At 35.2% G+C, this 25,734-nt stretch overlaps 1 protein-coding gene across 1 annotated transcript in view; it reads right to left on the bottom strand.

Annotated features, from left to right (window-relative positions):
- The window catches only part of CFAP299 (cilia and flagella associated protein 299), a 570,296-nt gene that overhangs the window by 314,593 nt on the left and 229,969 nt on the right, over positions 1–25,734 (bottom strand). The window contains exon 3 of the mRNA XM_045793116.2: positions 20,644–20,734. Coding sequence (XP_045649072.1) covers positions 20,644–20,734 — 91 coding nt within the window. The remainder of the gene's footprint in view (positions 1–20,643; positions 20,735–25,734) is intronic.

The following is a 25,734-nucleotide window of genomic DNA, read 5'->3' on the forward strand; positions in this document are numbered from 1 at the left end:
CAAATACCAAATGTTAACAAGACTGTGAAGCAACAGGAGCTCTCATACATGGTTGCTGAGAATATAAATTGCTCAATTACTTTGGAAAGTGGCATCATCTACTAAAGTTGAATATAAATATGTATTATGGCCTAACAATTTTACTTCTAAGTATATATCCAATAGAAAATCATATATATATACGTACACAAGGACACGTATAAGAATGTTCACATTCTTCAGAGCAGCCCAAAGCTATAAGTAATCCACTATAACAACTATAAACAGTCCACTCTGCAGAAATAGTAAAACAGAAAAATTGTGTTATCATACAATGGGAAACCTCAGAAATGAAATTATACTATAACACACACAATAATATAAGTGACTCTTAAAATATTGAGTTAAAGAAGTCAGACAATATGGTTTCATTTATAACAAATTTCAAAAGTGATAAAAGTATTCTACGGTATTGTTAGAAATCAGAATAGTGATTATATTTGGGAGTAAGAAAGTAGTGACTAAATGGACAGGAAAGGGGCTTACTGATTATCTGTAATGTTCTTTTTTTAAATTTGGGGGTACTGATTAAATGGTTTGTTCACTTTATAGTAATTTATGCAGCTGCTCATTTATGAGTTGTGTATTTTTATTTGTACGCTATAATTTGATTTTAAAAAGTTTTAACGGATATTGAAAATTGGGGACTATCAAAAAGAAATTATTCTGAATACTAAAAACTTAAATAGTGATCAAAGGAATTTAAAAATTTAACTTCAAAAAGCCCAGAAAATTAAAAAAAGAAAGAAAGAAAGAAAGCTGTCTTCAAAAATCACAGTGTGGCAGCAGCATTATTTTATATTGTTCCAGAAGACAAGTAAGTCAACGAAAGCAGATTTTTCCCAGCATGTCCAATTATTAGAAATCTCTGAAACAGAAATAACCTAAAAAGAAATGAGCTACCTATCATTGAAAATATTTAAACTATTTAAACAGACGCTGCATGGTCATTTACCAGAAAAGCTGAAAAAGGAATTCCCAGTTGGAAAAAAGACTAAACAAGATAAACTCCACTCTCTTCAATTCTAAGATGCTATGGTTCATGATGAAATTGGTGTTAAATATATTTGTCCCTCCCTCCTTTCCATCTTCATTCCCTCTCTCCCTCTCCTGACTCCAAAAAAATAATAATACAAAATGAGGTTTCTTTTTTTTTTTAATGAGATCTTTTATTTTCTCAATTCTGTTTCATCCAGGTGAATCATATAAAGACCTGCAAGTATGATGGGCACCCTCACCAGGGGCCAGACAGAGAGTGCTAAGTATGTCACACGCTGCCAACTCCACTTCCCCCAAAGGAGAAAGTATTTTGGAACTGGATGTTCTTCCTCCCCAAATATTTTTCCAAGAATCCTGGAGAACTCCGTCATCTCAGAAAACACACAAGAAAATATGCGCATAATTTCCCTTGCTAGATAGCTTAACTATTTCATACCTGCTTACAGATGCCAAAGTGGTATGCATTATCCATTCAATGACACCTTCATTTCTTAGGTCTACAGAAACCCCCAAACAGCAGCACTTTGTTGAATTTTATATTCATTTTGACATACCAGTTTCAAATCCTTGAGAGGTCATTTTATTTGATCACTCTTTATCCCAATCCAATAAAGTATAAAAAGCATTTGCATCAAAAAGTCACCTTAGTCCTGGCTTATCAAGTAGCATCTATTGCCAAGCAACAAATACATATAAAATGTTACACGAGACCCCTAAACATAATACCCAAAGAGTTCCTATATCATTTGGTACATATGTTCTCCTGTTATTCCTAAAAACCTTTAAAATAAGGGAAAAATCTGCTTTACCAAAAATTACATTAATAAATGACAAGCTTTTAATATACATACATATAAATTATACATATACATGAACATATTATGCTTATATCAAACATTAGATTCTCAGTAATAAGCAGATAATGACATAATTCTGCTTTAAAAAATAAAGATCTGTAATTGTTGAGAATTAAAATATATCTAGCATTATTGGGGCACCTGGGTGGCTCAGTCGGTTAAGCGTCTGACTCTTGGTTTCGGTTGGTCAAGTCATTATCTCACGTGTCGTGAGATTGAGCCCTGCATTGGGCTTGAGCTGAACGTGGAGCCTGATTAAGACTCTCTTTCTCTCTCTCCCTCTGCCTCCCCCTCACTGCTCTCTCTAATAAATAAATCAATCCTTTAAAGAAATAAAAAATATATATCTAGCATTATTAACAAAAGAGATGCAGCCATAGTCAAGCTTATTCACAGAGGAAGAAAGGAAGAAGTGAGGGAAGGACAAGGGAAAGTACTGCATCCAAAAAGGAAATCAACTTTATTAGTTAATCCCTGGAGAAGCTCAGATCTCAGAAACTGCAGTTACAGAGAAGTCAAGCAGTGAGAAGTAGGGCCAAGAAAGGTCAAACATGTACTTCACCTGCATGAACAGAATTATCAATAGCCCAACGGCCACACCCTTCAAATACCTAGACAACAGTTAAAAGATTACTACCTAAAGAAACTAAATCCCTGGAGAGAATCAGAGCAGGTGCTTCGTGTCACAGAGCAAAGTCTTCCTCATCTAAGAAGGTCTCTGCCTAATGAAAGCTCCCTGACCAATCAAGCATAGGTTAATGCAAAGGCTAACAGAGCTCACAATCAACTTTTATGTTGCCTTTTTCTTAAATATGAATGAATAACGATCACTAGACACTTGAGAAAAATCTTGCAACAAATACATACAAAAAAATATTTATCCTGGAAGATGCAGAAGTAATTTAGGAAACAGAAAATTAGCCAACAAAACAAAAAACTCTAGTCTCCTCAGAGATCACTTAAGAACACAGTACTAGGGTGAAAGTACATCAGCTAGCGTGATGTGTCTGTTCAGCCTGTTCATCCCAAATGATAAGACCATGACAGAAAAGGAATAAAAGGAATGGGTAATCAAAATTGATAAGTTAATCTCAGACACTGAGGCAATCTTAGAAACTAGAAAATACCCAACTATTTGAAAACTAACAAATTTTAGATAATTCATGGGTCAAAAAGAAATCAAAAGGGAAATCGGAAATAATTTGTACTGTATAAAAACAAATTGCATGAAAATGAAAACATGACATACCAAAATATCTGGTGGAACTAAAACAATGCTTAGAGGAACAGTACAGCTCTAAAACATCTATGTTAGAAAATAAGAAAAGTCTCAAATCAAACACCTAAACTTTCATCTTAAGAAACAAAAGAAGAACAAATTAAACCCAAAGTAAGGAGAAGAAAAGAAATAATGAAGAGCAAATATCAATGATATAAACAACACAAAATCAGTAGAGAAGCTCAACGATGGTAATAGCCAGTTCTATGAGAAGATCAATAAAATTGATAAACCTAGGCCAGACAGCTCAGGAAAAAAGAGAAGATAGAAATCACCAATATCATGAATGAAAGTGGGTATCACTATAGATCCTACAGACATTACAATGATAAGGGAATGCTATGAATAGCTTTATACCAAGGAACAAGACAAATTATAAGGAACAACACAAAGTAGGCATTCAACAAAAGATCGCTATCCTAATTATATTTTAATTGTTAACACTGCACAAGTTGGTTAAATATGAAGAGGAATAGAGATTTCTAAAAAATGAGTGAAAGATAAACTGACCTATCTGAGATTTTTTCCCCCCAACTCTCAAGAACTAAGACAGAATACAAATGTATTTGGCCCTAATGCCAAATCAAGCAGGTATTCTTGCTATCTTGATTGTCATGAAGACATTGGTTCAAATCTAGTCCCTCCCCTTAAACCTCTCCATGAGTAAAAATAGGATGAGTAAAAATAGAGACCAGCAATGGTCAGATATGTAGAATTGGTCCAAAGAAAAGCACCTGCCAACATATGCAGTTTTTTTTCATCTACAGGAACACAACCCTTGATGGATGGAGGTGGGTGGGGGATGGTCTAAATGGGTGATGGGTATTAAGGAAGGCATTTGTTGTGATGAGCAACTGAGTGTTATATTAAGTGATAAATCACTAAATTCTACACCTGAAAGCAATTTTACCATATATGTTAACTAGAATTTAAATGAAAAATTGAAATAAAAAAAAAAAAGGAACACAATCCTGTGAAGTCCCAGCTGTAAAATATACTGTTCCCCCTGGGATGGGGGGGGGGGGGGATGGGAACACTCAACTGCATTTCCTCTCAGCTATAACATCTAAACAGAATACTGCTTCAAAAGCTTGGCTGTCAAAAGCTCTTAATTAATTCATGGCATACTGGAGTTAAGGAGAAAAAGAGAAATCAACATGATTGCTAAATTTCCATTTGTGATCCAAACCTTGCTGAGATCATACATACCAACTTCTTGAAGTACTAAATATTCATTTGGAAAATCAAAAGAAAAATCCTTTGAATATGATGCAATATAATTTTCTCCTAATAGTACAAACATTAAATTAGAACTATTAGGTATTACAACTTTCTGCCAACTTCACCATCACATTTCGCAAATTAGATTGAGCAATAATGTTCATAAAGAGTAATGAACTGCTCATAAAGAGTAATCAGTTATATTCTTATTGCTCTGAAGATCAGCTCTGTTATTTATTATAATACAGTCAACATCTTCTCTGACAGCTAATTTTCACTAGAATCTTCTTTATGAGGACCCCTGTTAGTTTTAAGAAGTGAAACTATTTGTTGACAGAAAAGCTATTTAATTCATTCATTTCTAACAAAATATTTCATGTATTTTCCCATTGCTTGTTTTGTATCATTCACAATTTGAAAGCCATTGTGTTTGTTAACATTAGGCAGCCAGAAGTTTTTTCTTAAAATTTATGGACTTGAAGAAAAAATACTACTATAATGTTGCATCAAGGATCAAATACTCTTATGAATATACTTGGTCATTATCACACATGTCCAAATCCAAAACAATCTGTAAATGTTGCTACAGTTATCTGGAGTAGATTTTATAATTTCATTAACATGAAACATTTCAAAAGTTAAAGCCCTTATGTAATTATCACAATCAGCATATCCAACAATTTTACATTTTATTGGACCCACTCTATTTTGATATTCTCTCTCCAAAATTTGTAGCAATTTTTCAATAGTTCTTAGTTAACCTTTAAGTTGCTGTGTGAAAATAAAGTATATAGAAGCAGATTTAGAGGAAGTAATAGCTTTCTTAGATGCACGCAGAGCATGAATCCATAGACTCCAATTCAACCAATGCTTTCTGTGGTTTCTTCTGGATGGAATTGGAAGCAATTGTTCCCACAAAAGGATTCTTCGGAATGATTATCCTCTATGTATTAGAGATAAACCTTACTAATTTTAAGGTTGTAGTTAAGGTTCCCTTGGCTGTAAACCAAAAGCTAGACTCTAAACAAAACAAAAAATTTACCGGAATGGTCCTGCAGTTTTTTTTTTTTTCTTTCAATTTAACATGATGTTTTTAAGATGATCCACATTGATAATACAGAATACACCTAGTTTTATCACATTGATTGCTATATAGTGTGCCATTCTACAAATGGGCCACAACTTGTCCTGATGTTTATGAATATTTAGGTTATTTTGCTATATTCTAAGTAATGTTCCAATGCACATACTTGTAGTTACCCTCTTATACATAGGATTAAGTTTCTCTCAAACAGGCATCTACTAACTTAAAGATTACGCACATCTTTCTCTTTACCAGACATCATTAAACTGCTCTCTGAACTGTGCCTACCAATGTACTAAACGTTGAATCATGAACATGATTCCTTACTTCTTCACATCCTCACCTGCATTTGGCAAGATCTGTCATTTTATTTTTTCCTGATCTTGTGTATGCAAAATATAACTCATTTTAATTTTCATTTATCTGATACTAGTACAGTTGGGCATTTATCTATTCATGCTCCAGTACCATATTGTTTTAATAAGGGTGGTTTTTTAATATATGTTGTTATATGGTAAGGCTAGTTATCCACATCATTACTCTTATTTTGCAGTTTTCCCATTATTTTTAGAAATTGGAACAGGTTCACTTAATAAGATCACTAATGGCCTTAATTTTGAGATAGTTTTTCTGCAACTAAATTCTCTGCTTTGAGACTATGACATAGCAATGATATAATGTGCACATAGACACATGCTGCAGGTACCATGACCAATCGGTGTTCATCAATCATACGTTGCTTTCCTCCTGGCACTCAGCTGGACTGTACTTCCCAGTCTTCGCAAATAAGTGTAACCATATGACTGAGCCCTGGACAGAGTACTGTAAACCAGATTTCCAGTCCTGGCCTAGAAAGAATTTTCTGAATGGTTCTCTTTTCTCTCTTCCTTGAGCGATTCTCAATAGCCAGAGCATTTTCAGAAGCTATGTAATGAAGTTAATAGAGCTTATCTACCATATAGGTCCTTGAATAAGTACATGAAACAGAAAAGGCCCTACTGTGAGTTCAACATGGACAAGCAACTGAGCTAAAGTGAGAGAGCAATAAATTTTTATTATATTAAACCATTAAGATTTGTTTTGTTTTCTTTATAGCTCATTTGCCATAATTAATACTTCATATATTATATATACATATATGTACACTCACATATATATTTATAATCCTTTATCTGAAAACTCTGGAGCTAGAATTGTTTTAAAACTCAGAATATTTTTATTTTGGTAAGGTAATATGGTAGGTATACATATATAAATCAACGTTCCCAAGTAAGCATAGGACAGCATCCAGTAACCAAACACATTAATTTTTCAGCAATGAACCAAAGGGACAGCCACACTAAATAAGATAAAATCTATACACAGTCTCATTTCAGATGAGGTTTCAATATCAAATTACTCTATTCCAAACTTTAAAAAAATCCTTTGGTTTGTGAATTTTATTTTTATTTATTTATTTTTATTTATTATTTATTTTTTATTTTTTATTTGAGAGAGAGCAAGAGAGAGTGAGTGAGAGAGAGAGAGCACAAGTGGAGTGAAGGGCAGAGGGAGAAGCAGACTCCCTGCTGAGCAGGGAGCCTGATGCGAGGCTGATCCTAGGACCCTGGGATCATGCCCTGAGCCTAAGGCAGATGCTTAACCAACTGAGCCACCCAGGCGCCCCATGGAACTTTGTGGAATTTAGACTGGTAGTTAAAGGGAGTATGGACTTAAAAGTTCACATAAACTTTATTGGACCTTTTGCTGTGGGTAAATCAGCAGGCCTTTTACCATTTTTACCCTTATTTTTGTTTATGAATAGGAACAACGTATTCTTAGGTTATTCATACCTCTGTTAATGTCTAAACAATCCTACTACATTTCATCATTAGACAAATAGCCACGGTCACCCTGCATAAACTTTGGGAATATAATAACTCCATAATGTGACCAAACAAGTCATTTTTCAAATTTTAGTGACTTACATCAATTTTCTTCTTTTTCCTATTCCATAAGCAACCAATAACATTCAAAGAGACAAATGCCGGAGCGCCTGGGTGGTGCAGTCATTAAGCGTCTGTCTTCGGCTCAGGGCGTGATCCCGGCGTTACGGGATCGAGCCCCACATCAGGCTCCTCCGCTATGAGCCTGCTTCTTCCTCTCCTACTCCCCCTGCTTGTGTTCCCTCTCTCGCTGGCTGTCTACCTCTGTCAAATAAATAAATAAAATCTTTAAAAAAAAAAAAAAAAGAGACAAATGCCATACGATTTCACTCATATGTGGAACTTAAGAAACCAAACAAATAAAGAGGGGAAAAAAAGAGAGAGAGAGAGAGGGACAAACCAGGAAACAGACTCTTAACTACAGAGAACAAACTGATGGTTACCACAAGGAAGGTGGGGGGTGGGGAATGGGTTAAAGAGGTGATAGGGATTAAGGAGGGCACTTAAAGTGATGAGCACCCAGTGATGTACGGAAGTGCTGAACCACTATGTTGTACACCTGAAACTAATACTACAGTGTATGTTAACTGTCACTTAATTAAAAACTTAAAAAAAGATTGCACTAAATTTGAAAATACTTAGTGTTTAGAAAGCAATAAACTATATCTCCAACCCCATGACCACAATTATTATATTCACAAACATGTCTTTCCTAAATGCATTCTGACATGATGCTGGTTCCTGAATCATGAGTAGATTCACTGGCTTGATTCTGTCCATCCATCAAAACAGCACCTATTATATGTGGGAACATGTATTAGTGAGTATAAGATTTAAATGGGAAAGCTTATTATATATGCAAAATTTCTGGACCTGGAAACCATGTTTGGACTTGTGATTATTTATAAATGAAGATGCCTCTGCAGTAAAATACATTTTATTTAGTTCAAATAACCATTCTCATTTTAGAAACAGGACACTAAAGAAGCAATTAAACCTTTATATAAAAATGATTGATAAATTTAAATACCTTAAATGAAAATATTTTTTGGCATATATACGATTACATATTGAAAGAGTGGCATTTCTTTCAAAAATGGTTAAAACTAGCCTTTTGCATCTGCAGTGGATGTTGGCAGTGTCCCGCCCAGATCCCCTTTCCCAGACTGGGGCACCCAGCTCCAGATGCTGCAGGTGTTAATGGCTAATGGTTCACACCTGTTCTCTCCTCAAAAAGGACTGCCCTTAGCTGACCTGAGCCACTTTACTCCCTCCTCCCCCCAACCCTTGCGGCAGCTGATGATTAATTGATAGAGACAGGAAGGGGGAAGGAGAGTGTATAAAACACACCCCCCCTTGCCTCAAGGCAAAACAAACTGATACAATTTACGCACCAGAGCTCCCTATGTGATCAGACTAAAACTAGATTTCCACTGACATTACATCTCTGCCTACCTTTCTCTTCTGTACTATCATCCTGCCGTCATGCCCTTAACAGGTTTCACATGAGAGAACTTTCCCACCAAACAACTTCCACTAAACTCTGCACCTTAGGCTCTACTTCTCATGAACCTGAAATATCAGGACACATATTACTTATTAAAAAAAAAAAAAGCATATTCCTTATATTTTATTAAACACCTACTAAGTATTAGCTTATTTGTGCCTTAAATATTATATAATTTCATTCTAGAATTATCTCAGCTATATGAAAATAATAATATTTTCATATAGGAAACGCAGGCTCTGTACAGTTGAAGACCTGACGTTTAGCTTGTAATCAGTGGGAAATCCAAGAATCAAACTCAGATTAACATGCTCCATAACATCTATTCTTTCCAGAATTTCTCACTGTCTCTGTATCATATTTTTTATCTAGGAAATAAAAAATTAAATATCTATTCAACTATACTTTTTTCAGTAAAATGTAAGTTGATGTGCATTTTATTTTCCAAACACTGATGTAATTTGTTTAAAATGAAGGTATGATTGAATGAGTCATATAGTTTCCATAAGGGTTTATTAATGGACAGGCATGGATTCAATTAAAAAGGAAATAAACATCTGTATAATACCTTCATTTTCTTAAAAGGGAACATTTTATAGAAGTTGGAAAATAGCAAGGAGGGAAAAGATCATGTCAGCACAATGTTACTGGTCATATACAACGCAATCTTATGTTTCATAGAGATTTCAACACAGGAAATGGGTATATTAGGAACTGCCTAATTCATAGGTTTTCCTTACCCACGTACAGTGGTTTCTTTGAATGACTCTGAAGGAAAAGTTGTAAGCAGTGCTTTTATACCAGCTTCAATAATGCATATTTCAAAGCCCAAACTAGTCAGCCATGTAACTGTTTACACAGTCAACATTCAGTGGGAAAATAAGTGTCAACAGGTTCCATTTTCTCAGCCTGGAACAGCATGTGACCTTTCATTACAATCCTCATGAGTCTCTGATCAGGAAGGGAATATTTTTTTGTTTTTTCCATTCAATAAATCCAAGATTCTTAGTTTACTACCATCTGAAAAAGAACAACTCACCCCACCCCGTCCCCACTCTGCCACTTAGCCACTTAAAAGAGTTACATAATCCTATTACATTAGAAAGAGAGTTGGGGGGGGGGGCGTGCCTTTTCTACCTTTATGGCAAATAGCTAAGTGATTTGCACAGAGTAGAAAATTAATAAAATAGACTGTGGTTTCCTATAACATAAAACAAAATCCATAACAGAGTATTTAATATTCTGATTTCTATAATATCTTGGTAATGACCAACAATCTTTAAATCCCTAATAAAATCTGTAAGTATCTGAATGTCTTAAGGAACGCTTTCAACCATCTTTTCTAAAGAGAGACTCAAAACCATTCAATGCTTCCCTTGAAAACTATTGCATATTTTCTACAACTTCTTTTTTATTCAGTATTGTAACTCTAGCAACGTTATAATTTTCTTTTACTGCAGAAATCACATTTGTTAAATACTTGTCATGTATCATGCAGTGTGCCAAGTATCTAATCTGCATTTTCTTTTCAATAATCAATATTATAATGAGGGTATTCTTTTAAGCCCTATAAGACAGAGCAAGGCATTGTGGCTTGGAAAAGTCAGCACAGACCTTTTGTGATCTGTAATACTGGGTAAGCAGTAAATCTAGAACTTGAGTCTAGTTACTATCCACCTCCAACTTCTACGCTCTTATCCACTGAAATACAGTAAATCATCTAATGCCAGGATTATACTTTTCTTCCCATTAATAAAATTATCACCAACTGCTCACACCCTATTGAATCTCCCAAGTAGAAACACGAGAATAGTACTCAACTCCCATTTCCTAAATCAAAACGAATAAGATGGTTTGTAGTTATCTCCAAAATTACCAAACTCCATCTTTTTCCACCATTCATCCTGTCATTTTTTTTATCTCCATCTTTTATTATCTATTCTCTAAAATGTTACAAGGGCCTTTCAGTTGGCTTCCCTGTCTCATATCTCATTCCGCTTCTTACAGAGTTATGTATCCCCCCATACTGCTGCCAGTGTATTCTTAAAATGCATGTCTGATCACATCAACCATTTGTCTAAGTTCTTTGACAGTTACTCATCCCCTTCCAGGCACTGTCTCATGTTACTGAACACAGCACAACAGAACCCTCTCAGATGGCTGTTGCCTACTTCTTTGGGTTCCCTGCCCCCCCCACATTTATTTGAGACATATTTGAGAATTCACTGCACTTGGTGACCCACTGGATGTGAGATCTGAGGAGTGGAGGAGGAAAAGAAAATTAATCTCGATGCATATATAAACTTAAGTATCTGAGGTATAGCAAGGTGGAGATTAACACTGGAGTAAATTTTAGGAGATCTTTTTTTCTCCAGTTACCTACTTAACATTTCAACAACTTCTTTTGCCAAGACAACTTAACCTCAATATATCCACAATCAGATCCATGATCTCTCTGTGTCCCTTTCCTGATCTTTGAATGCACCATGTCTCAAAGAGTCGCAGCAACATCTATCCAGCTGTGGAGGCCAGTTATCCATGTCTACTACCATAGTTTCAACCCTGGTCTTGGCTATATCCTGTCACCACATCCTGCCTAGTTTACCTTGTAAATAGCTGTCAAATCAGTTCTCTTCATTTCCCTATCATCTTCCAGATCCAAGCTATTATTTTATCTTCTCTAATCTGATCTTGCATGTATTGGGATCTATTTTATCCTCTCTAGTTTATTCTCTATCCTGAAGATGTCCTATTTTTTTTTTCTGTCTGAAAATCTGATTATAACATCTCCTGACCATTTATACATAATCAGAACTTGTTGTGTTGTTTCTTCATAGCGCCTGTCACAGTTGTAACTCTGCTTTATTTGTATGCTTACTTGATTATTCACTTTCTTCCCCAAGCAACTCTCAGATCCATAAGGCACTTGAAATCCACTGTATCCCCAGAAGCTAGTACAATGCCTAGTATAGAATAGCTATCACCATTTAATGAATATTTGAATAAATTAATTAATAGATAACAGCAAAGACCTACGCCTCTGATTTGGTAGCAAGAAACATATTCAGTGGATTCATGGTGCTGGATATACAGGGGCTGGATCATTCCAAGGAAAAATGTGTATAGTGGAAAGGATGTAGGTTCAAGGAGAGGTATCAGGTGGTCAGTCCAAGAAAGAGAATGAAATCTAAAGTAAGAAAACTATAAGATAATTATGTCATAGACACCAAGATAGGAGAGAAACATTGATCAACTGTAAATAGCTCCGAGTGATCTAGAAAGAAACTGAAAACTATTGTTTCACAATAACCCATTTTACCTCTTTATTCTAATATCTACTTAGTCTTCTTTTCATACGATCATCACATTTTTGACCTTTACAATTTTCTTTAGTCTCTATCATATACATGAAATGCTCTCAAGACATTCCATCTTCATTCAAACACCCTCTGTAATTTACCATTTCTAATAAGGTATTTTTGGACATTGCAAGAAAAAAATACCCTTAATCTCAACTTGATTTAAATATTTAATATATTTAACACTCTTAGTGATTTTTCTGAGAAAATGACTTTTCAATATCACACAATGTGCTTAGTTCTCTGAATTTTTAAGTTTTTTATTTAAATTCCAGTTAGTTAACATACAGTATAATATTAGTTTCAGGTATACAATATAATGATTCAACACTTCCACACAACATCCGACGCTATCAAATGAACTCCTTAATCCCCACCATCTATTTAGCCCACCCCCTTCCTTCTGGTAACCATCAGTTTTTTCTCTATAGTTAAGAATCTATTTCTTGGTTTGCCTCTCTCTTTTTCCTCTTGCTCTTGTTTCTTAAATTCCACATATGAGTGCAATCATATGGTGTTTGTCTTTCTCTGACTTATTTTGCTTGGTATACTATTCTCCAGTTCCAATTGTCATTGCAAATGGCAAGATTTCATCTTTTCTTATGACTGAGTAGTATTCGTGTGTGTGTGTATGTGTGTGTGTGTGTGTATCACTTCTTCATCCTTTCATCAGTCAACGGATGCTTGAGATATTTCCATAATTTGGCTATTGTAGATAATGCTGCTATAAACATCAGAGTACATATCTCCCTTTCAGTTAGTATATTTGTATTCTTTGGGTAAATACCTAGTAGTGCAATTGCTGGATCATAGGGTAGTTCTATTTTTAATTTTTTGAGAAATCTCCATACTGTTTTGCAGAGTGACTGCATCAGTTTGCATTCCCACCAACAGTGCAGGAGGGTTACCCTTTCTCCACATCCTCACCAACACCTGTTGTTTCTTGTGTTCTTGATTTTAGCTGTTCTGACAGGTGTGAAATGATACCTCACTGTAGTTTTGATTTGTATTTCCCTGAAAATGAATGATGTCGAGCATCTTTTCATGTGTCTGTTGGCCATCTGTATGTCTTTGGAAAAAATGTCTACTCATGTCTTCTGCCCATTTTTTAATTAGATCATTCATTTTTAGGGTGTTGAGTTTTAGAAATTCTTTATATATTTTGGATACTAACCCTTTATTAGATATGTCATTTACAAATATCCCCTCCCATTCCATAGGCTGCCTTTTAGTTTTGTTGTTTCCTTCACTGTACAGAAGCTTTTTATTTTGATCTAGTCCCAATAGTTTACCTTTGCTTTTGTTTCCCTTGCATTGGGAAATGTATCTAGAAAGAAGCTGCTCTGGCTGATGTCAAAGAAGTTACTGCCTGTGTTCTCTTCTAGGATTTTTATGGTTTCAGGTCTCACATCTAAGTCTTTAATCCCCTTTGAATTTATTTTTGTGTATGGTGTGTGAAAGTGGTCCAGTTTCATTCTTTTGCATGTTGCTGTCCAGTTTTCTTAACACCATTTGTTGAAGAGACTGTCTTTTTCCTGTTGGATATTCTTCCTTGCTTTGTGGAAGGTTAATTGACCATATTGTTGTGCGGGTTCATTTCTGGGTTCTCTTTCCTGTTCCATTGATCTGTATGTTTATTTTTGTGCCAGTACCATACTATTTTGATAACTACAGCTTTACAATATAACTTGAAGTCCAGAATTGTGATGCCTCCAACTTTGCTCTTCTTTTACAAGGTTGCTTTGGCTATTCAGGATCTTTTGTGGCTCCCTACAAATTTTAGGATTGTTTGTTCTAAACAGCTCTGTGAAAATGCTGGTGGCATTTTGATAGGGATCACATTAAATGTGTAGATTGCTTTGGGTAGTATAAACATTTTAACGATATTTGTTCTTCCAATCCATGAGCATGGAATGTCTTTCCATTTTTTGTATCCTTTCCAATTTCTTTCATCAATGTTTTATACTTTTCAGAGTAAAGGTCTTTCATCTCTTTGGTTAGGTTTATATCTAGGCATCTTACTGTTATGGGTGCAATTGTAAATGGGGTTGACTCTTAATTTCTCTTTCTGCTGCTTCAGTATCATTGTATAGAAATACAAAAGATTTCTATGCATTGATTTTTGTATCCGGCAACGTTATTGAATTTATTTATCAGTTCTAGCAGTTTTTTGGTGGAGTCTTTCAGGTTTTCCCTATTTAGCATCATGTCATAGAGGGAACATACCTCAACATAATACAGGCCATATGAAAAACCCACAGCCAGTATCATCCTAAATGAAAAACTGAGAGCTTTTCCTCTATGGTCAGGAATGAGACAGGGATGTCCACTCTCACCACTTTTATTTAACACAGTACTGGAAGTCCTAGCCTCAGCAATCAGACAACAAAAAGAAATAAAAGGCATCTAAATTAGCAAGGAAGAAGTAAAACCTTCACTACTTGCAGAAGTCATGACACTATATATAGGAAACCCAAAAGACCACCAAAAATCCATAAATTTTTTATGTCCACTACACATCAATGTGATTTGCTTCTGAGTTAATGGATATCTAGGACCACACTTGCTTAATTTTTTTCCAAGCACCTGGCATAAACATACACTTAATGAATGCCTCACTGTAGTGTGGTGTTCAAAGCTTCACGACATAAGCAATCAGAAAAATAGACTTTCTCAGGAAACAATAAATCTGCTTATAAATGAGAAGGAAATGGTTAATCATTTTAGTTTTTAAAGAATTTTAAAATCTGAAATATATGAATCATAAGGTAGAAATATTTTCATATATGCATGGTAGATATTTAAAATTAAATAGTTATATTAGCAGGAAAGCATACTCATAGATATGTATCTGTCCTATGAAGCACTACACAATTAATAAAAATCCTTTTAACATTTTTATACATGAATTACACATAAGTCTCAACGTTTTGTCTAAACTAAGTGCACAGAACACCACAGTAACTTAAAACAAGAGTATTTTGGGAAAAAATGTAAAGAAAGGAATGTGTATGTTTTGTATAATATGCTTATATATGTGTGTGTATATATGCATATACATATATTATACATACTTATATGAAATATATATTATGTATGAAATTCAGAGGCATTCATAAAATAATATTGATTCTTGAATTAAATCAAGTTACCTCCAGCTTAATACAAGCTTTTTTAAAAAAGGATTTATCTAAACAATATCTATAAACTTTCAATTGTCATAAAACCCTGTTCCCTCCCAGGGCATAGCCCTAAGACTACATGCCTAAGCAGCAGGTTTATAGAAATGTTATGAATATATATAATAAGCAAGTAATTCTATAACTTAAGCATTGAGGTATTGGGGTGGGGGCCCACTGGGAAGTGGGGACAGACAGGAGTGCTGTTTTCCCAAGCTCTAGGCTCTTTGGCAGAGAAAATTCAAGGCCTAAATGGAGAAAACTAGTAAATCAATTTGCAATTAGTTGACCAGAGGGAGAAAGAGGACACCCAGAACAAGATTCAATTACACTAAATAGCATTTGAAACCTGGGATCACCCAACTTAAAAATAAAATAAAAAGTTGTGCGTGTGGGAACGTAAATCCAATCTTCTTCTAATTTCCTAGCTACATTTAAAGAAAATTACCTAGGAAAATTGCTATGGAATTAGTCCTTCAAGCCTTATTAGGCCACACAGATTAACTATGTCAGTTCTAAAACTATATCATAATTTTTCCAGCATGTACATTCATTAAGATGAAACAAAAAGAGAAGCAAATGAGCCTCTGGGTTGAAATTCTCCATTTATTTTGCACTCACTATGTAGAGAAATGGTAATACTTAGGAAATTGTCATTTCCCTTAGAGAGTTCAGACCTCATAAAGTTCACATATAATTTCTGTTGACAGCAAATTAATATAGACTCAAACCTCATGAATATTGTATACTTTATAGGACGACTTTTTAAAAAATGCATCCATTTACTAAATGGCTTTTAAGTAAGCTTATGATCCTCATAATTAGATCTGTCTAAAATATGTTTATTCCCTTTTAAATAGTTTTCTATAAAACCATTTGGAGTCTGCTTTAAGACCAGACTAGGAAACAGAAAATTAAACCTTAAATGCTGCCCTTGATACAATGATACATATTCTGCTGATTATTACAATATCACAAATTCAAAGGCCCAAATAAATGAATGACCATGTTATTTTCAGAGTCAGCAAAGCTATGAGTCTGATAAGATTCCAGTTTCCAAATCAGTGACCACCTACCCAACATTCAACATTAACTATTTAGTATACTCAGTAAAAGTTAAATTTAGGACCTTCTCTAGGGAAAAACAAATCCATAATGATGAATTTAAAGATCATTCAGAGCAACAATGCCGAGAAAACAGATGCACTCATAGCAGCACTCGCTCATCATTCCAAACCCAAATTCACCAACCTACTTAGCAGATGTGCCTACAGACTCTTTCTTCCTTCTCGCTATAACTTTAAGGGTGGCTTCTGCCCCTCTCAAAGGCAAACCCTTTCCTAGTGTTCTGGATTCCATCTTTCTTTTAAGGACTTCTTTCCAGCAATTATTTTCTTTCTCCCCGTGCCATCAGTAGCTACCTCTGTACTTACTTGATCATTCCCATTAACATAAAACACGGGTTAACATTATCTGTCTTAAATTAAAACATCACAAAACAAACTTCCTGGACTCCAGGCCCTACTACTCCAGCTGTCACTCAATGTCTACACTATGATTCACTGCAAAAATCCTCAAAAAACAGTTGTTTCTCATTTTCATTTACATACTTTTTCTTTTTTCTACCTACTCCAATGAGACATTTGCCCATACCCCTCATTGAAACAGCCCTCACCAATGTAACAATGACATTTACCTAGAAAAACAATGTCAAACTTTTAATCATGTGTTGTGGGTTGAATTACGCTCCCCCCAAAAGATATGTTGAGGATTTAACCCTTGGTACCTAAGAATATGACCTTATTTGGAAACAAGGTTTTTGCAGATGTAATAAAACTAAGATTAGGCCATACTCAGTTGGGGAAGAGGAGCCAATATGATTGGTGTTGTTATAAGAACAGAAGACAGAAACACGGGTACAGAGGGAGAATCCATGTGATGATGGAAGCATAGATTAGAGTGATATGTCTGTCTATAAACCAAAGAACACCAGTGATTTCCAGAAACACCAGAAGCTAAGGGAAAGGCATAGAAGAGATTCTCCTGTAGATCTTTTAGAGAGAACAGGGTTCTGCCAACAACTTAATTTCAGACTTCTGGTTTCCAGAACTGTGAAAAACTAAGTTTCTGTTGTTTTAAGCCCCCAGTCTGTAGTCATTTGTTATGGCAGCCAGGGGGAAACTAATGCATCATCTTACTTAACCTCTCAACAATATTTGACATGGTGAGCATTCTTTCCTTTGAAATTGTTTCTTCTTCCATGTTTCAACATGGCTCCCACCTGACTTTTCTCCTACTTGCTACTTCTCAGTATCAGTTACTGGCTCTTTCACACATTCTAGATCTCTAAATGTTGGGGTAACCTAAAGACCCGTCATAGGACTTCACTCTTTTTACCTACACTCTCTACCTAATAAATATTTGCAAACCTATGACTTTGCATACCTCTTGGATATTGGTATCTCTCAGATTTATATTCTAACCAAGACGTCTCCCTTACGTTCCAAAGCAATATATGTAAAAGACAATCAACTTCTCCACTTGAGTATCTAATAGGTGTCACAAAATTAATACTGCACAGCAGTATTTCACAGCACAATTTCATTATTGATTCCTGAAATCAGCATTCAAGAGTTCTCCTGTCACAGTGAGTAGCACCAACATCTACCACTTGTTCAAGCCAAAAACTGAGTAGTCATCGTACTTCCTCTCTTTAATAGTCCACATCAAATACATCAATGAGTCCTGTCTGTTCTGTGTCCAAAACACAGACATGATTCAGTTAACTTCCCTCCCTTTCTACCAGTACTACCCTGTTCTAAGAGTTTCATCTTTTGCTGGTTGATTACAAAAGTTCCCTATTACCTCTTTGCCTCTCTCTAGGCCTCCTTCCCACATCTTCCATCCTTCACAGAAGCAGTGAGATCAATCTTTCTAAAGTGTAAACAAGATTAGGTCACTTCTCTATTTAAGTTGTCCATTGACTTTCTAGTTTAAAAGCAGAAGAATATAAAAATTAAAATTAAAGAATAAAATCAAAATTCCTTAAAATCTCTATGATCTGGGTGCTGATTTCCTCTCTGAGCTCACCTGTCTCTATAATCCCTTTCAGTAAATATATTTCAGCCATTCTGGTCTTCTTACCATCTCTTGACTATGTCATGACTGCTATTATCTCAGCTTTTAATAGGCTATTCCTTTTTCTTAATATGTCTCTCTCTCTCAACTCCTTTTCTATTTGGGGTGTCTCTCCCTTCAAATTCTGTGGTTATTTTCTTCACGTCATGGAAGTGCCAACAGATGTCGCCTCTCAAAGTGATCTTCCTGTATACCTTAGCTAAATCAACCAACCACTCTATTCAATCTCTTTCTACTTGATTTTCTATGTTTATGTCCTCCATAATACCTATCCAGAGATGAAATTAATTTTCCACTTTTATTTTGCTTACTTATTTCCTATCTCCCTCTCTAAAATATAAACCCTTTAGGGTCCTGGATTTTGTAGTACCCCAGGGTCCCAGGGAGTAGAACAGTTTCAGGCGTGAGCAACTGCACAAGAAAAAGTATTGAGTGATTGGCAAGTGGATGGGAGCTGGGTAAGAGAATACATAGCTGTATCATTTCGGAGACTATTACGGTAATTTCCTTAAGATTATAATATTCCAAATCTAAGTAAATGACAGTTGGGATGGTGAAAGTGAAGCAATTTGACTTATATTTAGAAGAAATTAGTGGTTCATTCAACATGAGTGAGAGAGAGTAGGAAGTCTGCAGTAACTGACATGTTTCTATCTAGGTAAATGAGTGGACGAGTCTGTCACTCGTTGTTAAAGGAAATACCAACAGGAGAGAAAGACTTAAAAAGATATTTTTGAGAGGAAGTATACCACTGTGGTTAAAAATGTGGGTTTAGGGTCTCTAAAGCTATTCGTGTTAGTTGGTTCTACGGTCTAATCACGGGCCATTTTTTTCAACCTTATGGAATCAGATTTCCATTTTTACTATAAATGGAGTTTGTTCTTCTCAAGTATATTTTTAAATTTATATGAATACTTTCTTAATCCTTATCTTGTTTGATCACTAATGATCATTTGTTCCTTCCTGAAAGTCCTTATCGGGGATTCCTGTGACATCCCATTTTTTTGCCTTTATTCCCACCTTTTTAGCTGCTCTTACTAATATGAGTCAGATAAATTTCAAACTTTCCTGTTGTAATTTAGAAGGCCCTTCAGAGTCTAGTCTCTATCCATATTTCCAACTTCACTTCTTATATCTCACTTGTCCACCTCTTCCAAGAAGTATTCCCTGATTTCAAGTCCAGATTAATCCTATTAAATTATCTAACCAAAGTATGAATTTTTCTATGAAGTATATTGAGGATTTTGTCTGCGTGTGAAATTTTCAAGGCCCTGACAGAAAAATTCCAGCTATTTTTTGAGAAAACTTTGGTAAAATAGACCTCCTTATACACATATTTTTCTGTTGCTGTAAATTTTTCATCACACTACTTCTGATTATTTTTCTGTATGTCACTTATTACAGTTTGAGCATGAGTATTTGCCTTTTTTTATCCTTGACTTGGAACATTCTAAAACCTACAGAAGACTGTTACCACTAATACTATATTAACAAAAGGTAAAAGTAAATATGTATTCCAAATAACACTAAAAACTACATATTGACCTAGTCCACATTTTAATAAAGACCGTATTCTCTTTGGATGGTTAAAAAATTATGTCTCTCCATTCTGTGGTTTCTATCACATCTCCCAAGGTAGGATTACAAGGCAAGCTACAGGACTATCTTCTGAAAGTACCAGGGAATCAGGTAGGCACAGGGCAAAACTTAGGGGTCAGTGGATGATGTGACTTGGAGGAGTGTACTAGGAGGCTGAGCTGAAAAGCAGCAGCAAGTTTCAAATAAGACTAGCACAATGTTGGAGATGACAACCAGTCTACCAATGCATTTTCTCTACAATAGTTGTATGGAATCATTGTTTTTCACCATGGGGGTTCTTCTATAGATGTAAGTGGGAATAAACCTTTTTCTACATAATGTGTATAACATATAAGACAAAGAGCCATATTGTATCCCTCATGAATTACTTCTCAGGGAAGATGTTAAAACATGTATTTTTAATACCGACTGTCCCTTTAATGTATACATTTTTAGCTGGTGGATGAAATGTACTCACGCTCACTTTTCCATTGCGATTGTCTTCTTCTCTCACTGCCAGAGCCTTCAGAAAATTATCTTGCAGGTCTTTACCAGCACTTGTTAATGTCCTATAAAAAAGCAGGTCTTTAGTTATAATACATTAGAAAACAAATATACGAAAAACATTCAGGGGTTAAAAACCACGCTTCTTGTAACACAAAAACTATATACACAATCATTATAAATCATACACCATTATTATAATTTACTACATCCCTCAACCTTAATTTTATGCAGTTATAGAATCTGTAATTATGAATAATTAGAATCAGGTCTATAAATAACATACATGCCTATATCAATACTCAAGCCAGATACAGTTAATTTCATTTACATGTCTGTTTTATTCTTTTTATCACACATGCAAATTAATTTATACTTCTCACTACCCACAATAATCTTAGATTGCTTATAATTTAAGTACAATTTATTTATAAGAAAATTAAAATACTAGCAATTCCCTTATTGGCACACAGCATTAATCTTACCTTTATGAGGATATAAAAAAAGGTAAAAAAGGAAAGGAACTAGGTTGAGTCATCTCCGTTAGAGAAAAAGAAACATTAAGAATACAGGGCGCCTGCCTGGATCAGCTGGAGGAGCATGAGGCTCTTGCTCGCAGGGCTGTGAGTCTGAACGCCCTGTTGGGTAAAGAGATGACTTTAAAAAAAGTAAAATCTTTAAGAAAAAAAGAATTCAAGAGAGGTTATAAAATAAGTTCTGGAGATGACTATTATACTGACAATACATTAAGATCACACTGTTCCTCTTTTTTTACTATCATTCAAGTCTTACATACATAGAGGTATATCATTTCCTATAACCTCTATGAGAAGATAAAAGTATTTTTGTTATACAAACTGGGAACAGAGAGCATAAGGCCTAGAACTCCTAAGCTATATGCAGCAGAGTCAAAAAGTTATATAAATAATCAATTATTATACCATGCTACATCTGAGAACCGGAAACTTCTCAGCAAGGGGAATATTGGGCAAGAAAGTTAATGCAGTGTGTGGTAAGGAATTCTTGAATCGTTAACATGCATTACTCTTACTTAACTAGATTTATTTAATAGTCAGTGACCTGAGAAACCTCGCTTAAATAAATATCACAAAAGGAGTCACTTCCTCAAGAAGTGAAGTAGGTCTGTTACAAAACATCAGGGTTATAAGTTTTATAAAGGCAAATACTCCATCTTTGTTGTTTACACTCCACTACACTCTCAAAATGGGGTAAAAGTTATGTGGACGAGTTAATTTTTACCAATCATGTTTAATCACTAGCTAAAGGCATTTATATAATCCTACATGAATGAGTCTAAATATATTCTTAGTCCTCAAAATTAGACTTCTGGTTTTATGATTTAATTATGTTGTTTGCGTCATCACACATACTCATATTACTAGATTAACACTCAAAGAGAGTAAATAACAAAAGAGGAAAAATGGAAACCTGTTAAAATAGAAATATTTCCATGAGTTATTTTCTTAAGAGGTCACTTATTTTAAAGATTACAAAGTCTTTCAGTAAATATTCACAAGTTATTAATCATCTCAGAATTTTAAATGTTAAATTAGGAGTTTTCTAATAGGCAAGGTTTGGATAATCACTGAGATGTGTTCTAATAAGCAGTTTCCAAATAAACGCTAAATCAAACTTGAGATTAAATTGGTCTTAATAACAATACTTTTTTATCTACTGGGCAGTCTTTGTACTAGTCTCTATGCTAGGTATTTTGCAAATACTTTCAATTATCTTCAAATCAAGCCCTAAGGGAGGACATGTTTATTTCGACTCTAAAGATGATAATCAGTTGGCATTCAGTTTTTAACTTAAATATCACTAACCCCAAGGCTTTATTTTACTATACTGAAGCCTCACAATATATCAAAACATCATTTGATGCCATAGTATTTTTACAGAAAACAATGACAATTCACTGGTAAGAGGAAACCTTAAAGTAACAGGAGTGGGGGTAGAGTGAGGTATGCAGCCTTTATCAGGAGGTGCCCCTAGGAGTTATCAGAGGCTGGTGGTCTTGAAACCTCTGTGGAAAGCTAATCACCCGTAATCATCACTCCAATCTAGCCTAGAATTCTGATAGGTAGGTTTGATTTCTAGCCAGTGAAATCGGGCATAGCCTACATTTAGTAATTCTAGAATTTATATTCAATTCATCTGCACTTGTGTGAATATGTAATTCAGCTTCTCTGTGCCTCGATTACTTTGAAATGATGTTTTTGTCTATTCACTTAAGAAAAATTTAGTGGAGAGTATAGTAAAATGTAGTGGATGAGTAAAAGTTTATTATAAAACTTCTACAATATTATCCTCCTAGGAAATAAGCACACATATATGAAAAAGCAGTTGTCAGAAATAGCTTTATTTTCCAAGGATAAGCTTACTGACAAAACTATATGCATGTATTTGTGTGATCTCAAATAATATAAATTTTATTTTTTGAGGCCAATATGGAAATTATTTGCAAACTTGATTTTAAAATTATGATTTTATTTATCACAATGTGTGGATTTTTAGACAATTTATTTGAGTATTAAATATGGGAGATATATTTCTATTGTACTTTGATGTAGGGCACCTGTTGCTTTGTCTAGTACATTTTCTCCAGGACCATATAACACCTGTTTTACTTTGTACTTTATATAAATTAGGAGGGAAAAAAATCCTGCCTCTCCTCAAATAGTATTTTATAAATTTCTCTAACATTGGTAAACATCTTCACATTCCTCCTTCCAGTGTATTATTGTATATTTGCTCTGTAAAATCAATCTGGGTTTGCTATAACAAAATACTATAGATTGGGGGGTCTTAAACAATCGAAATTTATTTTCTCACATATCTGGAAGCTGGAAGTCCAAGGACAGTACCAGCGTGGTCTGCTCCTAGTAACTGCTCTCTTCTCTTAAGCAACTCACTATGCTTGTACTAGTATCTCACTGTGCTTTTAATTTGCATTTCTCTGATTACTTTTGTTTTCTCATATATGTACTTTTCTAACCTGTATGTTCCTCAAAAGCTACATGGATACCACAAATTGTATGAAAGGAATAAAAGCAACCAGTGAACAGTTTCAAGTTCTTTCCTTTGAACATTAATTCAAGAGGAGAATCTATCTTTAATATCTAAGGGATTATTTTTTAAATATCTAAGAGGGAAAAATAGTGGAGTTAAATCCAATGTGTGGTTTTGACTCTCCTGTATTTTCTTGTAAACTATTCTTGGTGGCTTTCTTTCTTTCCCTTTCTTTCTTTCCTTCCTTCCTTCCTTCCTTCCTTCCTTCCTTCCTTCCTTCCTTCCTTCCTTTTTTAATTTAATTGAAACAATGTTCCTTAGGAATTAGGTTGATCAGGATCATATTTAGAAAGACTTATGGTTTAGGAACTTTTACACAACATACGGTGATTTCCATGACATTTCCAGGAGGTCATCAATTTGTATTCTAATCACTTTCAGAAAAGAAAAAGACTTCTTGAGAAATGAGATTCGTTTATTGATAGGGAGGAATGAGAATCAAATTTTCATTAAGATAAATGGCACCACTTCCCCCCTGCCCCTTTTCTATGAGAAAGGGTTTATAAATTACCAAATGTACAGTAAAGCTATCATCTCTGGAAAGAGCCTCAACTGTTCGAAGCACACAGAAGAAAAATGAGAAGTGCTAACATGCACACTAGACAGCTGTTCCTTTTCATCTTCTATTTTGAAAAAAACCCAAGTGGGAGCCCTGAAATCTGTGGTATCATCCATCAGTCAAACTCTACTCCCCCCTGGATGAAAAGTTGTGCTTTTCTTTGAAGGGACAAAATGACCTGGCTTCTGTCTGAGAAAGTGTCCCCGAACTCCTCTTTTTTGGTACCTATGGAAAAATTCTCTAGTTAATTCCTAAACATGGTAGGTTAAGATGTTCTCACACTGTAAGGGGGACCCAAAAAAAAAAAATGTTGCTGAGAGAGGAAATAAACGTTCTAAATTTGATTTTATTCTGAAAACACATTCAAATACAACCTTATTTTTACTCTTTTGGGAGGCATCTAAGTCTTTTACCTGATATTCCTGATCTTCTGGTTATATAGTGAAAGCCAATGAGAAAACAGAAAGCAAAGAAAGCAAGCTTTTCCTTGATATGCCTGCCTCCAGACACCTCTCTACCTGTGGGAATCAGCCTCATCCCTCCATAGAACACTGAGGAGAAAATAGGCCTTAGAAAGATGAAGGCCTTCGGGCTTAGCATCTTTAATCTTTAAGCTGTCACACCTAATCTCTATGTGTGTGGCTCTAGTTCATATATTTGAAAGATTCTCTATAAGGAGATGAAGAATTTGACATACTGGAATTCCAGGGGGCAGCTTCTCACCAGCGAAAAGCAGTCAAAACAGAAGCCCATACTGCATTTTTCAACAACTGCACAAGATGGCAGGGACTGTCACACATGAGGGTGGTGGGTTCACAGCAGAAGAGTAGACAGATGAAGGGAGGGCTGTAGGGAAGAAGAGATGTATCAATGCGAGACTGGCGAGAAAGATACCTGAAGAAGACTGTTAGAAAGGCTTGCTGCATTACCCTCTCTGTATAAACCCCTGTGTTACTCCTTTAATAAAACTGGCAGCATGAAGAGGTTAAGTCTGACCTCTAGTGACAAGGAGAGTTTAGAAAAGATGAGGCAACATTAAAATGAGAGACAGACAGAGACACAGACAGAGACACAGACAGAGACAGAGACAGGGGAGGCAGGAGGGGTGGTTGGAAGCATCCCAGACGGCAGTGCCATCTAAGGAAGATTGAGCAAAGCCACATCCTTGAACCAAAGTCAGTCAATAAAGATTCACAGGTCCACCTTAATATCCCTGTCACACTCAGTCATTGAGGGAGAGCAGCCCATGGGAGGTGTGGTCTTGGCGCAAATGCACAACAGGTTTCAAAGAGCGGCATCTGAAGGGACCCTCAGTTAACGACACTCTCTATATAAGACATATTCTCATCACCACCATGATCTTTCATCCAAACCAAAAAATCCTGACGTTCAAAAACACCAACATAATAACTCATT

The sequence above is a fragment of the Ursus americanus genome, chromosome 8 (assembly GCF_024610735.1).
Source record: "Ursus americanus isolate L20-20 chromosome 8, mUrsAme1.1.p, whole genome shotgun sequence".
In the NCBI taxonomy this organism is placed as follows: Eukaryota; Metazoa; Chordata; class Mammalia; order Carnivora; family Ursidae; genus Ursus; species Ursus americanus.